Source organism: Larus michahellis, chromosome Z (genome assembly GCF_964199755.1).
Source record: "Larus michahellis chromosome Z, bLarMic1.1, whole genome shotgun sequence".
NCBI classification, from domain to species: Eukaryota; Metazoa; Chordata; class Aves; order Charadriiformes; family Laridae; genus Larus; species Larus michahellis.
Window position 1 is genome coordinate 86,411,496 of NC_133930.1, and position 17,514 is coordinate 86,429,009.

General features: G+C 47.1%; 1 protein-coding gene across 1 annotated transcript in view; it reads left to right on the top strand.

Annotated features, from left to right (window-relative positions):
* The first annotated feature begins 10,109 nt into the window (after window positions 1-10,109).
* Window positions 10,110-17,514, top strand: part of FAM81B (family with sequence similarity 81 member B) — a 28,348-nt gene continuing 20,943 nt past the window's right edge. Inside the window, exons 1-2 of the mRNA XM_074568881.1 lie at window positions 10,110-10,120; window positions 14,778-15,021. Coding sequence (XP_074424982.1) covers window positions 10,110-10,120; window positions 14,778-15,021 — 255 coding nt within the window. The remainder of the gene's footprint in view (window positions 10,121-14,777; window positions 15,022-17,514) is intronic.

Consider the following 17,514-nt stretch of genomic DNA (forward strand, 5'->3'; position numbering starts at 1 on the left):
AGGGATACGATTGAGAAAAGTTGCAGTAAATGGAAAACTTCCAAGAAACCTGATTTTGGAGCAGCCTACCTCTCTGCTAGAAGTGCACAGGAAAAACCAAGCAGCTCTTCCATGAGAATCCTCCCTGTCTCCATTTAAACCCTGTCTAGACGAGGTACGCATTATTTTCGCGCTGAGGGAACCCAGCCTGCATGTGCCCTGTGCGAGCAGCCCATCTGTTGGTCCCCACGCTAAACATAGCGCGCCGCAGCCCGCCGTGCCACGGCTGCCTTCAGAAACACATGGCTATCTGGCAGGTCCCCGGAGAGTTTTCTGAGGTACAAGATACGTGGGAGCCCATCTGCCTGAAGACACAGCTTGTGACAGGCACCATGAACACCACTCTTTGTCTGACTGTCATCTGGGGAAGAGTGACGGTCGGGCAGCAGAGGGCCTGGGTGGGCAGCGTTGGGTGCCAGGAGCCCGTTGCTGGTGCGCTCCCTGGGGCAACAGCAAACCCAAACCCATGCCAGACCCCTATAAATCCATCCTCTGCCTTCCATGTCCTGTAACACTGCTGAAAATAGTAGCGGCATATTTCTACGCGCCCTTCTGCTCCTTCCCACCGACCCAAGGCAGAAACCCCTTGAGATGCAATGAAGGGCTGGGGCAAGACCTTCAGAAGACTTTGAAGGTGCCGGTGGAGGACTGAGGTGCAAGACGTTTCACTGGGCCAGCCCCGCAGGCGTTGGCACTTGCTGGGCAAAGAGGGATCTCTCGTTATGTCTTTTAAAGGTCAGCACTAGCGACGGGTCTGGGGGAGCACAGGGACCTGCCGACCCAGCCCAGCAGCCCGGGTGCTGCTCCACCAACCAGGTGCCTAAAAACCAGGTGTTTCAGTCACTAACTTAAGAAAGCAGTGACTCTACCCTGTTGTCTTCTGTCCTACCTGCGTGTAGGATAGATCTGGCATATTTCACTAATATTTACGTTAGTATCCCGATACTGACAGTTGACACTGCATCCTTGAAATATTTTGCAGTGCAAATAAATTTAAAGTAAGTCCATAGCAATATTTGTTAAGAGTACATTGCTCCTCCTGTTGGGAGGGTCTGTAAGAACTAATCCCCTTATTCAATGCTATAGGAGTCTGGATATTTCCTCTTTGTTAAAAGATGGCTTATCAATAACATTATATTTTAATAAGTAACAAAAATGATATCTTTAAACTCTTTCTACAGCTGCTTAAAAGTATCCAGAGATAAACCTTTATCTATATTTTCCAGTGTAATTTACCAGCTTTTCAGTTTAGTACCTGTATGTTTGTTATTCATTTTTTTTTAATTCTTCTGTTTGGGAAAAGAATTTCCAGCACTTAATTTGAGCAATAAAAATATTTGGCTGGAAAGAAAGACAATCTCTGTAAATAAGATAATTTATTATTATGATTTACTTAAAGCTTTTCTTACGCTCAAACAGTCAGGATTTCTCGATCATCACTTCTCTCTGCGTTATTGCAAATGTCCAAAGCCAGTGGGATGCATTCAGAGGGCAACGAGTTGAGGACGTATTCCAGAAATCACAAATGCATGTGGTTCACCCAGTAATTCTCAAGGTCATTCTCTGATAAAAATCCAGAGTTCAATAGCTATTAACACATTTTAATACAATTTTCAGTTACTTTGTCTTCTCTATATATTTCCCTCAACAAATAAAATATGGGCTTTTGGCTAGTTTTCAGCTCCTGTGTTCAGCACTTTTTAATGGGTCGTTTGCCACCAAAATATGGCTCTTCAGGACTGGGAACTCAGATTTACTCCATGGGTAGAGAAACAGGAACAATAAAACACTTTCTCCTTTCCCAAAAGGCAATGTAAGAAATTCTGCCCCTCTGCTCCGCTCTGGGAGACCCCCCTGCAGTGCTGGGGCACCAACAACAGAAGGACACGGAGCTGCTGGAGCGGGGCCAGAGGAGGCCCCGGAGATGCTGGGAGGGCTGGAGCCCCTCTGCTGTGGGGACAGGCTGAGAGAGCTGGGGGGGTTCAGCCTGGAGAAGAGAAGGCTCCAGGGAGACCTTCCAGCCCCTTCCAGTCCCTCAAGGGGCTCCAGAAAAGCTGGGGAGGGACTCTGGAGCAGGGAGGGAGCCATGGGACGAGGGGGAACAGTTTCAAACTGGAAGAGGGGAGATTGAGATGAGATGTGAGGCAGAAATTCTTTGCTGTGAGGGCGGTGAGCCCCTGGCCCAGGTTGCCCAGAGAAGCTGTGGCTGCCCCATCCCTGGAGGGGTTCAAGGCCAGGTTGGACGGGGCTTGGAGCAACCTGGGCTGGTGGGAAGTGTCCCTGCCCAGGGCAGGGGGTGCCACTGGGTGGGCTTTAAGATCCCTTCCCACCCAAAACATCCTGTGACTCTATGAAATTGACTGTGAGCATCTGACTCCCATTAAGAATTTCTGCTCTGACTCTTAATTTTTAAGATGATTGCTCTGAGAGAAGTCCTTGTCTGGACCTTATCATCCCACTAGTGACCATTACTTGTTATGCCTCTGCAGGGTGTTGTTACTGTCAAAGGTGTATATACATATAGGGGGCATAAAGGAATGTATGCATATAAGGAGCATATATGTGTGTATATATACATATATATCATCTGTCTGAGAAGTAGGTTAAACCTTCAATTAGCTGTAGAGGTCAACAGAGGTTCTTGAAATACGTCCTGGAAAATGTAAATCATAGAATCATAGAATCTTCATGGTTGGAAAGGACCTTTGAGATCATCGAGTCCAACCATACACACACACAAAAAAAACAAAAACCAAAAACCAAACCTATAAATCATTTTAACTGCTTATTTAAAACACAACATATATTTTTAGTATATATTGGTGATTAATTCATTTTTTTACTATCTTTTCTCTCCACAAACTTTCCTTGCCAGCTTCAGTACTCAATGGATCCAACTTTCTAACAGCAGCTAACCTTCAGTTTGGTTGGTAAATTAGGCAATACCCTCACTTCTAGGATGTTCCTTTCCATCAGCAACTGATAAAGCATGTATAGGGTTCCTCTTCCGGTCATCCTAGAAGATTGTATTTTCCAAGGTGGAAAGGAGATCCTCGGGGATCTGACAGGGCACAGAGATAAATTTGAAGCCATCAGTTGAGGTGGATTTTGGACTTGGTTCTCCTCTACTCAATTAATGGCAAAATACCATCTGTCCTCCAAGCAGAGACAAGTGCTGTGGTATTGCCTGGAGTTGTGTCACCCCCGGAGGAGTCACAGGGAAGATGTATTTCAGCCCGGAGGTGGATTTTCACACCGTCTTTCTCAAAATGAGTGCTATGAGAGAGGACTCGCCTTTTCCAGAGTTCAGCGATGGTGAACTTCCAAATGCTGCCTTAGGATGGTTTCGCAGGTTGTTTGCACCGGGGCAGAGCTGAGAAGGGGTGCCCAGATGTTCGGTTGTGGAGTGCTTTAGCTGCCCTAGTAGAGTCATCCAGCTGTCACTATATGACACTACAGTGCCACAGAAGGATTTAATTTGTAGGCTGTTTTCTCAAGCTAAAATATTGCCTGTGTTCAGAGATATTTCCTCAAGGGCCTTTTAGTTTTCTTACATATTCAGATCTTGCTTTTGACATATGTTTGTAGAAAATCACAGTCATTTTCTATTTGCAGAAGCATCAAAAAAAAAGGAAGGGGCTGTCGGTTTGTGTTTTGCATCTTGACATGATCAGCTCTGTGTTGTCCCCTGCACATCCACGCTGCGTAACACGAGCAAAACACTAGAAGATTTCACTGTCAGATATGATTCTCTGATCATTTACGCTGTGATCTGTTTGAGTCTGATGCCTCTCTGTACCTCCAGATGCTGATGATGGTGTGCACCATGTATATACAACCGTGTCCTTACAGCTTACCACTGGCTGTCCCACGTGCAAGACATTGCGTGGAGACAGCAGCATTTACCATTTCTTGGACATCCGTCTCACTTACGCTGGCAATGGATTTATATTTTGTCCAGCACACCTGGAAATGAAGAATGGTGTTGGGTATTTCTGCCAAATGAGATCTTCCTGACCATGCAAGCCCTTGGACACCTCAAACTGTCCACCTTGGACACTGCAACTACCAGGTGAACAGTGATGACAACAGTCTTCAGAAGAGGTTCCTGTGAGGTCTTGTGCAACTTGTCCTGGAGAAATCATCTGCAAACATGCCAGCATGCTCCCTGAATCACTTGTAATATCGTTCACCTGTGACCATGTATTTCACTTAAGGACAACCCACCGCGCCAGAGTTTTCCTGGGTATTTACCCAGGAACGGGCAGCTGAAGGGGTCTCTCAGGTGGAGGCGGAGGGACCCACACACTTCCAGAGACAGGGGCCAAGCCCCCACCATGGAGCAGTCAGTGTGGTGCTGCTGGGGGTGGTTTATCATCCCCAGAGCCCCGCCGTGGCTCCTCTCCTGCCCGGCTGGTAGAGCAGCAGCTCCTCAGCCCCAGCAGCCTCTCCTGGAGGAGGACAAGAGATCGCGAGTCAAGCACGGCAACTGAGATGGGATATGCAAGAGAAGCACAGCTACTAATCCTGAGCACACTTCCTCCTCGGAGCAGGCACCGGGGTTTCCTGGAGACAAGAGCAAACACAAAGCTCCTGGCAGCCGCAGTGCCCATCCACCGGGACCCGCTGCCCCTCTGCCTGGCTGCTGCTGCTACTGCGACATGCTCAGGAGGCAAGTTTTGTGCGCCTTCCAGGTCTTACTTTAATTTAAAGCATCTTGCCTGCCCCCCGTGGGCGGGATTTTGGGGCGGTTGGCAGCAGGGTGTGTGTGGTTATGCCGTTTCTCTGTTGGCCCAGCAGACCCCCGCAGCGGCCGCGGTGGGAGCAGGGACCTGGTGCCGCTGGGGCTTGGCCCTTGTTCCCTTGGCAATCGCTCCCGGGGAGCCGGCTGCCCAGGATTAAGGTTAGCTGAAGTTTCAAAAGGCAAAGGGAGAGAAAACTGCCAGTTTCAGGGTAAAGCAGACAGTCTGTGGCTTCCCTGAGGCTGTCAGGTGCTGCTGTCGAAGGGGACAATTCGGTGCTGTTGTGGCGCTAGGGCGGTGTTTGTACCGGAAACCCCAGCCTGCAGCCCTGTTATTCTCGACAATTTTTTAAACTTTGTTTAATTAAGAAGCTTGTACATGAGACTGCTGTTGTCTAAGCAGGTATTACATGTGTAGCACCAGCTCAGACCTTCGAATTCAAGAAACCCCCCTACCATTGCTTTTCTTACAGAATCATAACGGCGTGTGTTATCAAGCTTAATTTGTGCATTTATGATTAATGATGCAGTGCCAGACAGACAGAAGTATGTTATGGTTATTTACCTGGATTTCTCATTAGCAATGCTAAGAAAATGTTTATTATCCTCTCTAATTCTTATTAAACATCTGCAGAAATTGTTGCAGAATTGGAGTTCCTGGAGACATTTACGGGCTGAAAGCGTTGTGTTTGACAGCACTGATGCAAATGCATGGGTTGACACAGACACCGTCCTGCTCTCAGAAGTGTCTAAGCCATGCAGTTGCTCTGAAAGCCCACCTAAACCTGCGGAACAGGTCCCTTGCAGCCCTCTGCGGTGCGGGGCGAAGGGTGAGCTTTGTGCTCCAGGCAGCAGCTGGCAGAGGAACCACGGTGCTGGTACCTGGCCCCATGGCATCAATATTGCTTTGCCTAGCCTTTTCCTAGCCATTCTGAGAGGATTTTCAGAGGTCTGATGACTCCTCTGAGCACATCTGTATCTTCTGAGCATGCCCACAGCCTGAACAAAGGAGACTCTGCCTCCAGAGCACCTCAGAGCACGCTCCTCAAAAAAAAGTGGAAAGCCCTGGAGGTAGTGGGGTGGAGGCCTGAAGATATCTCTTTTTGCAAGTGCTTTTCATTCAGTTACAAAACTGTGACGGGCAGGGGATGGGCTGATGTTTTGCAAACACGATTAAGTGACACAGCAAATAAGGCCTGCAATCGGATTTCTCAGAACAGATGAGTTTAAACACTTGCAGGCAGCATCCTCCTGGAGCTCAGGCAGAGCCGTGCAGCCTCAGATGGGCAAAACCGGGTAGATAAAGTGCTTGCAAGTGTTAATTATTTTTATACCTTTGCCTTTGTAAATAGGGATGGAAACTGACCAAGGAGAAAGGGTAAAATACGTGCAGTTACACAATTTTGTTCTAGTTTTGTCCATGTTCTGCACAACATTGCAGATAGATTGACTTCTTTCAAAAGACTTGCTATTTTAAAAGGCTCTGCATGCATTTGATATCTCTGCTCTTAGACCATTATAGACCAATTTTCTGTGGTGATAAAAATGTAAGGGGAATTAAATCATTAATGTTAAAAATTTACGCGTGGTGGACAGGCAATAAAACATCAGGTTTTGGCTCCATTTCTGGAGATTTAATCCCGTGTCAAAACACAGGTCGAGACCAGTAGATGAAGGCTGTGTCCTGTGTTTAGCCACTGCTGGAGGAGTAAGTCGTATTTGTCCAGCCAGATGATCACGGCAGCCCTCGGGGTTTTAACACCTCAGAAAGGCAGAGAAAGCAAGCTGAGGGATGAACGATGAGCACTACCAAGGAGCAATAACTTGAGTCCCCCCCTCCTGAAGCCGGCTGCAGTGTCATGGGGCTGAAGCCGTGCATCCTCCTGCTTAGGGCATCCATCCCCAGCCTCACGGACTCTTCTAGGTTGCCCATTTGCAGCCTTGTGATGGTGGCCATGGGAAGGGCTTTGGCCACCCACCAAGGAGGTGCCCGCTGCCCCCCAGAGCACGCATTTCAGCTTAGCGGCAGAGGTTGCCGGCAGCTCTCCCAGCCTGAGCCATCTTCCCAGAAAGCACTCGCTGATGCTGCTTTTTCCTGCCTTTGGGTGGTACAACTCAACGATAACTCAGTGTACTCGCTACACTCAGCAACTCTCACCCATGGGTATTATCTGGTATGGGAAGAGACAGCTCATGTTTCATCCTGATTCAAATAAAAATTCAGGAGACAGATCTGAACACAGCAGCAGGCTGAGGAAGCCGTTTGCTGAAATCCTTAGATCGTTATCATTGCTTAGAAACGTCCTGTTCAACAGAAGTTATCAAAGAATTGCTAATAAGAGCACCAAGATTATTTAATTCATGACAGAAGCAATTAGGCAACGCTGACAAATCATTATTGTGGATATGCTGCAAAACATTTGTTATTGGTTTTATCAAGGAACATGCCTGGGGCCAGACTCATCAAATACTTTCTGCTCACCTCCACGACGGGTCGCCCGCCCTCGGCCCCCAGCCTTCTCTCCAGACTGCGCTCTGCTGCTTCCCCAGAAACAGTGTGGAGAAGCAGCTGAACAACCCCAAAATCCCCACCCTCCTTCCTCCAGGATGGCCAGGAGCCTCCAGGAGCGTTGTGGTACATGGGTGGGATGGAGGAGGCCAGACCTTCGCTCTGCTGCTGGTCCGGCCCATCCATCGACATTACAGCCCAATGAGATAAAAAGCCATCGGTACAGATGGCTGCGCTGCCGAAACTGCGGCCCCGTTGTGCTGCACTTACAGTACTGCCTTACACCTTACTGTGCCGTACTTTTTATTTTATGTGGAGTTGCATGCATCTTTGTTGTGCGTTGGTTACTTAAGAGGGTCTCTATGCAACAGCTATGCAATTTTCAGCCTATTTTATAGTCTCATTTCTCTTCGTGCAGAAACCTTCATAATGACTTAATTGATTAGCAGTAGAAATGAGTTAAGTGCTCTGTAATATGTAAAATAAAAGTCAGCTAATAGTTCATGGGGTTTATATAGTAGAAAAATAAAATATATTAAATATATATTAATATTAAATCTATTAAATTAAAAATAAACTACTTGATGAATTTTTCCTTGGCTTGTTCATAGCTACAAGGGACAATAATTTCAGAAGAGTGACCCTAAGTTCAGTAGTTCAGTATTCTCAGACATACATCACTATTTACATCCGTATTTATCTGGATACCAAGGGATGAGTCACATCAGAGATCACTTTATTCAGCAGGTTACTTACTAGAGAACAATCTAAATGCATTCAACTCACCACCTCGCAGCACGCGTTCATTCCCAAGCTGCAGTCCTTCCAGGGTAACCCCAGGTATCACACCCTGGCTATGAAACACACGGCTCCGTCCAGAAGAACGCTTCTGTCAGCAAGCTGATTTCTGTGTCATCCTTTCTACCTTGTAATTAAGAGCCAAGTGATTCATGCTGAGGTATTATGAACCTCTGCAGTCCGGTAATGTACTTCTGCAGGGCCTCTGAGGCTCTCCTGGAGCTCCACATGGTGGTTCACGCCGCAGCAGCTCTCCTGCACCGTTGTGGCTCCCTCATCCCATAACATTGGCTTCAGTCCCCGTGGTTAACCAGTGCCTGCACTGCCGTTTCCGAACCTCCCCTCCTGGCCTGCCGCAAGCTCTGCTCCACTCTCTGCCGCTACTGGCTGGAGATATTTTTCTGAAATAAGATCTCCATCATTTCCATGACCTGTGCCTCCGGGCAAGGATTGGCTTCCCATGCTGTTTGGAGAGCTGTGGGACATGCAAGGCTCCTTGGCTTCTCCTCATGTTGCTCACCAACCACCCACCACTGGACCAGGAGTGTTTCATTGACGGTCAATGAGTATCATGAACTTCTTGAATTTTGAGCTCTCGGGTAGGCTTGTATCTTTGCATATTGGTATTTGAGTTGCTAGAGCCATACATGGCTGTTGAAGCAGCAATTTGCCTTCTACCCTCCTTCTCATGGGTCATTGTGTCCACGTTTACACGTCCACAGCAGAGATGTTGCACTTGCCTTTCTGCGAGAAGCATCACAACGACTGAGGAAGGTGAAATCATGGCACTGACTCCACACTGGAGGTACCACAAGCCCGAGTCTGACCTGCGCCCTGCTGAGGGGCAGTGAGTGCCCTTGCTGAGCTCCTGGGTGCCCTTGCTGGGCGCTGCTGGAGCTCCTGGCCTATGGTGATGCCGAGGGCTGCTTCTGACGCACAGTCTCTCGGCCACCTCGGCATGGGAAGTTGCAGACTCGCAAGTCCACGCTTTGCTGGGCACTGTGTGGCTTCTGCTTGAAGAATAATGCTGTCTCAAGCCTATCTCAAACATTTCAATAGCTGGGAGAATAAGCTAGTAAGAGCTCTTCTTAAAATGTTGACACTTTTGTTTGTTCATTTTATTGACCAAAGTATGACATTTTAAGCCACCTGTCTCAGAGTCATCGAGTCTCACAGCTTGCTGGGCTCCCTCGCTCCGGACCGTGTCTGGAGCTGCTGCAAGCATGGAAGATGCTGTGGATAATTTCTGCGAGTAGGGAAAAACAGATACGGGGCCAACCTTGAGCTTTTTTTGTAAAGACATATTTTCCCAAGCTGAAGTATGGGAAATGTTTTTATTGACTGAGCTAGGGGGTAAATAGCGATCACTGTTTTGCAACAGCAGCTGCACGTAAGTTATACTGTTATGCAGTAAATTTCCACAAGGTTTGGAAGGCTTTTTCAAGATCTGTGTTAAAATAGCTCCAGCGAAACCTTTCTTTGCGGCTGGGTTTACTGTGTGTTTCAGACAGTTCTTAAAACTGACCCAGGAATTTTTTTAGCGGAGCTTTTGCACAGCAGGGACGGTCCCTAGTTCTCAGGGGAGACAGAAAAAATCTGCAGCTGGGTCGCGATGGAGAAGAAAGGGTGTCTGGGACGCTGCGGGAAGGGCAGAGTGACCTAATTCAGAAGTGCAAACCGCTCTAACCTCAGCAGGTGAAAATTTCCAGGACACTGGCAAACTGCACGCCAGTAGTTATAAAAATTCTTTCTTGGGTATGGATTTCCAAAAGCCAAACAAAAAATAAATTATTTGTGGAATATATGAATTAAGTCAGTCACGCAACAGCTCGGGTTGGACAGGAGCTGTTTTTCAGCTCTGGGGAGCACCTCTGCTTTCTCAGTCCTGTCCTTTATCAGTGAGAATTGTAAGCGCAGGAGTTGTTTTTGGCACTAGTACCATGCAGGGGTGGTGGCCAGCCAGGGAGGGACACGCTGGTAAGAAAGTCCCTGTGTCGGGGATGGCAGAAGCATTCCGGAACAATGCGCAAGAAGTACATTATGTGTTCAGGTCTTCATGTATTTTTTCCTACAGCCCTGTCAGCAGCTTGACAAGAAAAAGCCCAGATTCTCCTTAAGACACATCCTTGCATGCTTTCTGCTGAATAAGCAGAGAAATGAGGATGGATTTGCATCTACCGAGAACGTTCAAGGTTCATGTGAGTTGAAGGGCCATGTTGATTACTCATGACCGTGAAGTGCCATCATGGTAGATTATTCTTTTTTTTTCCATAGAATTGAGGGAACAACTTTAAATAAGAGCAAATTGATTAACTGCCCTTGATGTCATATTTGTAAGTGTTCCTCCTCTGAATTTTCTTGACGTTTTCTTGCAGTCTCTTTAACCTGCAGACCCTGACTTAAACTTGGTTTTCCAAAGTTGAAATTGCAGTTGTGCCACCAGAAAAGTCTGTTAGGAAATACTCATAGGCTCACTGGTAGAACAATGAAGTTTTTTGCCAGGAGCAAAATTCCACCCTTTATTTTTTAATTAAAGCACTCCCACTAGTAACAAAAATAAATAAGCAAAATCGAGAACATACAGCATCCAGAAGTATTTGCCCCATTTGAATCTTTTTATCTCCCTATGGGCAATAGTTTACTGCAAGTGTCCCTGCATTGCTGATAGTCTGCATTTTGGGGAAAGTGAAGTTTCTCTGACTTTAACTATTTTTTAATTCCTTGGGCTTTTCAAACACATCTGATGGGGGTGCAGTGCTCAGAGTTTTGAATTTCCTGCCAGTTTCAAGAGAATCGATGGCCATGTAGAGCTGCAGATAAGCGTCCCTGCTAATCTTCAGTGTGAAGTGGAGGTCATTTCTTTAATATTATTTAATTTTATTTAATTTCATTGACCAGCAGCACACAGAAGCCTAAGCACGGCTTGCAGCTACCCGAGGCGTGCTGCCCTGGGCTGGTGGAGTGGATTTGCAGGCTGCGCCATGGGGAGGGAGGGAAGGTCCCAGAGCCACCCCGGGGGACCGAGGGCATCCCAGCAGGAGGGATGGGAAAGGTCATGGGAAACAGGGAAAGGAAGAGGGGTTGTTTTGGGGAGGGGCTGTAAAACCGCAGACTTTGGGAATCGCAGTCTGTTTGCAGAACAATTTTTTTGAAGAAAGCTCTGTTTAATACAAGAAGTTAAAGTGTGGTCTCCAATGGCTTGTGGCAAGCCCTGGTTTTCCGTCCCCTGAAGAGATTTCCAGAAAAACAATGTGAATAGGCCAGTCAGCTGCACTGGGACCCGCAGATGCCTCTGTAGCTCTCCAGTGACACTTGTCAAGGGTAGGAGCAAGGCTGGGGCTGTCATACAGAGGCACTCTAATTTTTCTCTTACTTGATAAAATGAGAGCGGTATGACCCAGATTGCCTTCACCAACCCCTTGCTCTCCTCTTCCCACCTCCATCCATCTCCCGTCATCTCTGCTAGCCTCAGTTGTCAGTCCAGACTGTAGATCTGATCCAGCTGATCCTGCTTCCCTGCTTAGTTTTCCTCTTTCAGCTGCTTGACTTGCTTTCTCTTGAACATCCCATGAGCACCTGCGCTCAGGGTTTGGGATATCTTCTGCTACAGCCGGTTCCTCATCATTCACTGAACCTCACTCTCATGGGAGCAGATACTGCAGCTTATCCAGCTCTTATTCCATCAGCTTCCTTCATTTTCTAGCAGTATCTGTGCTGGTAATACCTGGATACTTAAGGCCATTAGCGTGGATGCTTTAGCACTTCAGCTGGAGAATGGAGCATCTCATTTGCCTTGGCCCTGAGCCACGGGAGATGGCTCTGCCTGCAGAAAGCACCCTGACGTGGGATGAGCAACTAATGTAAAGTACTCTTAGGATATGAAGTCCTTGGAATTGAAAAACCTTCTCGGCTTCTCCACTCAGAGGAGATTATGACTGATAATAATAATTATGACTGATAATAATAATTGATGTGTTTAGAGCACACAATCTTTTGAAGGAGGTCATTAATAAATGAAAGTGGCTCAGACCTCCTAAATCCCTGTTAGTTCTATTAAAGACAAACAAAATCGAAACTAAAATTTTCATTTTAAATTACAAGGCCCATGAGGTTTGTAGCAGAAGTTAATTTCTGTAAATGACGTATCTAAATCTTTGGTACCTGTCCCGGTGGCGACAGAGGATGGAGGGTGTTTTGTTGCCCTGATTGTGTATACGAGCCTTCAAACTGGCACACGGTGACGGAGGGTAGAGGGTGACCACGGTCCCAGCCTCGTAACGAGGAGGTAGACGTTTATGGGAGGTGACGCGAGGCAGCCATCTCCCCTGCTCCCAGACGTTTGCATTGAGAGATGTGCTCCCAGCCCACGACAGCTTGCCTGGGGCCTGGCCGGCCAGCGGGGGCTTCCAGCCCAGGGACATGAAAAGGCTCAGAAACCCCCCAGGTCCAGGTGCTGGCTGTGGTGGGCGTCCTGCAGGCTCCAGACAGTAATTGTGACAGCAAAACTTCTTGTTAGCCTGATGAGTCACTGCTGGTTTCCATTTTTTTTCTGTATTTTTTTTCCTTTGCTGCCTCCTCAGCTCTTCCCCCTGTGCTGATCTGGATGTAAAAATGGGACCAAATGACTGGGAGTGGGGTCAGAGGAAAAGGATCAGAGGAAAGAGCAGGAGAGAGGGACGGGAGAGCAACACCTATCCCTTCTGGTGATGGGGACCATCCCAGCTACCCATGAAGGCTCTGAGGGGAATTCCCTGGGACTCGTTGGGAGGAAAGTGGCTGCAAGGCAGGTGAAAAGGCAAATGAAGCCTCAGAGATCATATGGTCAAGTCCTTTGCAACTCCTTAGCAGGGCTCAGGCTGAAATCGAGCCATTGCTCCTGCGCTGCTGGACACCAGCGGAGCTGTGGGCCACATGGCTGGTTGGGTGCACAGAAAGTGCAGAGTGACAAGGGTTGTTTCTGACTTACTGAAGAGTGCACTGAGTTATGGTGTCCCACTCCTCATGTACTGCGGTCTACAGTCATGGTCACGGACAAGTCAGGTCAGAGTTTGTAACTTGTCAAGCTGCTGTAGCCACACCTCAAGCCTAAGCCTTGAGACTGACTACGGAGGGTGGGCTGTGCATCAGCGGACTTCACTGAACTTACATTCTCATACAACCACTTTCCTCTAAAGCATTATATTATTTTTTTTTAAAAAGATGGTTTGTAAGAAACAAGATGCTTTTGAAAACTGAAGGGGAAAAAACAGATCGTAGACACGCTTCATTTCCAACCCATGACGTCTGCTGTCACAAGTAGAAGAGAGTGACGGTCATCTTGATGTTTTAGAGTTTTTACCAAGAAAAGACTGAAATTAAGTGTTCAGATCTTGGTGGTACTTCATGGCTGCCAAAGGTTATGTTTATTTTAAAACCTTAATTGCGCAGATAAACGTAAAGTAGCTCCCGGTACACGCAGACGTCAGACAGCTGCAGAACATCATTGCAGCCCATATGGCTTGTAAAATTTGTTGCAGAATATCCTTAGGTGCACTTCAGTCATTAAACTGTCATCTTTGCATTTTGTGTATTGATCGAGTAGGGTAGCTGAACTCTCTTCTCTTCTCCTTTCTTTTTTAAAAATTATTTTTACATCAGAACTTTTATTTATAGCAGTCTAAAAGCAAGAGATCAAGAGAAAACGCGTATGACTGCTTTCCCAAATGACTAACTGGGTATTTTTCTTCATCATTAAGCTGCAGGGTTTAGCTAAACTGTGTCATGAAAGGGTACTTCATATAGCATTGAGAGCATAAAAAATATGCCATTCAAGTTAAACTAAGACATAAAACAAACTTCATTTTCTAGATAACATGCGAGCCCAGCTTTCTGCAGTAATTAAATCTCTCTCTGGCTTTTTACAAAAAAGTAAATGGTGACTGTATTTTCCCTCAAACTCCAGATTGTGCTGATCTAAATTGAGCTTCATTCTGTACCTGCCAGTTTCAGATCCTTGCAACATCCTTCCTCTCTTCTATATTTACACCCAGTTTCACTGGGCGTGTTTGAGCCCCTGGCTCATTCCCCTGGGTTTCAGCAGGCGGATGGGGAGAAAAAAAAAACTGAAAGAAAATCATTAGGATTTCAGACTTTTTCCCAGTGGGTAGGTGTAAATAATACAAAGGAAAAGCAAACCCAAGCATTGCTGTACTTGGCAGGAGCTCGCCTTCTGCCTCTCTCAGCCAGTGCGTGTTCCTGGGGATGCTCTGCAGGAGCATCATTGTACCCACCAAGACGTCTCCAAAGGGCATCACTGGTTTTGCCTTGATTTAAAAATGAGATAGGAAGAGGTTCAAATGAGGATTGCGATGATGGTATGTTACAGAAGTACCTTGAAACCTCTGAAAAATAAGCCCAGGTCCTTAAGCTATATGGGTTTTGCCTAACAGCTGCCAAACTGTCATTTACATCTCCAAGGGCATTAACGGGGCCAATGCCCAAATGCTAGCCCTGTGTTGAGAGGTTGTTATTGCTAGTTGGATTGCAGGGACGCATAAGTAATGTGTGGAAGCACCAAAGTCCCTGGTACCACAGAGAATTTGGACCACCAGGGCTAAGACTGATCCCACTGTGGGCAGGAGACCACCAACACCCGCATCCCTTGGCTTGCTTGCCGTGGCTGGTGTGACACCGGGGTTTTGGTGTTCACAGGAGAGACCCTTCCCCTCCTCCTCACCCTGGAGACAGGGCTCGCCTGCTGGAAGACCGGCTGTCCAGCCAGGAGAGGACCACGGCTTTACTCCTCCATCAGGCTTTCCGAATCAAAGACGACATCGCCTCCTACCTCCAGGGAAGCAACGGTTATCAGCACGGGGAGACTGCTGCCCGGCGGCTGCTGGAAAGCCACATCCACACCATTACGAGCATCGTTAAGAAGCTCAGTCAGGACATTGAGGTAATACATGCCGAGGAGCATTCCCCTGCTTTACTGGTGCAGCTCTAGCCTGTAGTCCATTCCGCATTAATATTGGCTTCAGGAGCAGAAAAGTACTCAACATGACCATTTTAGTTAAAGTCCAATTTTTCTTGTATAGTGGCACTTGCAGTTACTTGTGAAAACAGAAGGGAGGGGACTAGGTAAAGTAAAGTTAAAAAAAAAAGGAAAGCAAAATGAAACAAAAAGCAGATCAATGAGTTTTGGTGGTGTTTTAATGCAAAGGTTCAGATTCTCTTTGCTTTCGGTTTTGTTGGAGTGTGGGAGATTGAGTCCAAGGAAAATCAGGAGCAACCTGTATTTTAATCTAACATACAGCATCAAGACGCAAGTTTGGGTTTACTTCTTACTTTTCCTGATGCCGAAGTTCTACTGCTTTGTATAACTTCTGCATGCAAACATAATCCAATATTGCTGAAAGTCTTCACAAAGCTCAGTGCAAACTGGGAAGGTTTAGGTTCACGTTTTATTTAAACTGACTGATGGTTCTGTGCTGGAAATGCATGGGATGGCCTTTTACTGGCTGAAGACCTCTGATTACTTGCTGTTACTCACCTAATTTATATGTGAAACTTACCAGCACCTTTTTTGGACAAAGATCTAAAATATGAAAGTATCCTGAAATAGACTACTCCAGAGATTTGTTTTGTCCTTTGAAGTGTTAAATGTCTTACAAATGCCACTAAATTCACTAAATGCTGCTAAATTCACAATACATTTTGTTTACTGTGTACTTGGAGAAATATTTGATCTGCTGTACATTTATCTTAAGAAGTATGCAATTGTGTTTCACCTGAAATTAATCTGAATTATAACTAGGGTCTGTCTTCATTTCATACTGATTTTATTTTCAAGATCTTGATCCTATAGTGATAAGCAATGCTATAAAACCACTTACTTATTTTAGATCATCCAATTCCTCTAACCTTATCCAGGTAAAGTACATACAGGACTGTTTTGCTAGAAAAATGCCGGAGATGCTATCAGCATCTGAATCTCATCTTTTCCCTTGGTTGTAAATTACTCTTCTTTAGGTCCTGATCTCAGGTGGTATTTGCTTTGTGTGTTTGGGTTGCGAGGGTTTGACAAGGGTAGAGCACCGACAGCACAGAAAACAGCAGAGTGAGTCATGTCAATCAAAGACACTACAGAATTAGTGGAGGTTTGGAGAATTGCTTCTGGCACGCAGCAAATTAGAGTGGTTGAGCAACGTCAATTTCTCAAGAACTGAAAATAAAAATAAATAAAGGGATCTGCTAGGAAATGTGACTCACCCATACTCCAAATCTTCCCCAAAGCAGGAAGAAGGACACGGAGCTGTTGGAGCGGGGACAGAGGAGGCCCCGGAGATGCTGGGAGGGCTGGAGCCCCTCTGCTGGGAGGACAGGCTGAGAGAGCTGGGGGGGTTCAGCCTGGAGAAGAGAAGGCTCCGGGGAGACCTTCCAGCCCCTTCCAGGCCCTAAAGGGGCTCCAGGAAAGCTGGGGAGGGACTCTGGAGCAGGGAGGGGAGCCATGGGACGAGGGGGAATGGTTTTACACTGAAAGGGGGAGATTGAGATGAGATCTGGGGCAGAAATTCTTTGGTGTGAGGGTGGTGAGCCCCTGGCCCAGGTTGCCCAGAGAAGCTGTGGCTGCCCCATCCCTGGAGGGGTTCAAGGCCAGGTTGGATGGGGCTTGGAGCAACCTGGGCTGGTGGGAGGTGTCCCTGCCCAGGGCAGGGGGTGGCACTGGGTGGGCTTTAGAGTCCCTTCCAACCCAAAACATTCTGTGATTCTATGAAAAAAGCCTGCTTTGGGGAAGACACTGGCATGCCATGGCCACCAGGAAAGGAGCTGAGCCCAAGTAAACACACGCCTCTGCCAGAGTCAGAAAAATGCCCCAGCTGCATGTGGCTCACTCTTGCCCAGGGCTGGTAGTCTCCGGGGTGGGAGCGCTGCCAGGAGCCCAGGGAACTAGCTGGAGAAGGAGAATATTGATTTCCCTTGATAAACGTGAGGCTGCTGCTCTCCATCCTCATGAATGTGCCGCTTTTGCCAGCAAGGGAGGGGTGATCCCATTCGGCGCTTTTGTGGCCCTGTGCCATCAGACTTGTATTGCCAAAAAACACTACCAAAAATACACTTGAATTGTGCAGTATATCCAGCCTTTGAGAACGTTATTTTCTGACGCAGGACAAAAATAGGAATACCCGATACACTCGGTATTTCAGTTACCAACCCTCTGTGTCCAGGGGCGGGGGCAGGATTGTCCAGGAATTACTGCATAAATGACAGATTTTCATTGAATTTTACTCCAGAGTTATTACTGCCTTCTCTGCTCACCTGTCCCCCACTTCTGATGGATGCTGAAGGGTCTCCTTTTGCCGGGGAGGCGGGACAGTGCTGCTGCGCAGGGTCCAGGTGCGAGGGGTATTTCCACGCTGGGAAACGTTTGCCCCAGCTCCAGCCAGGACGG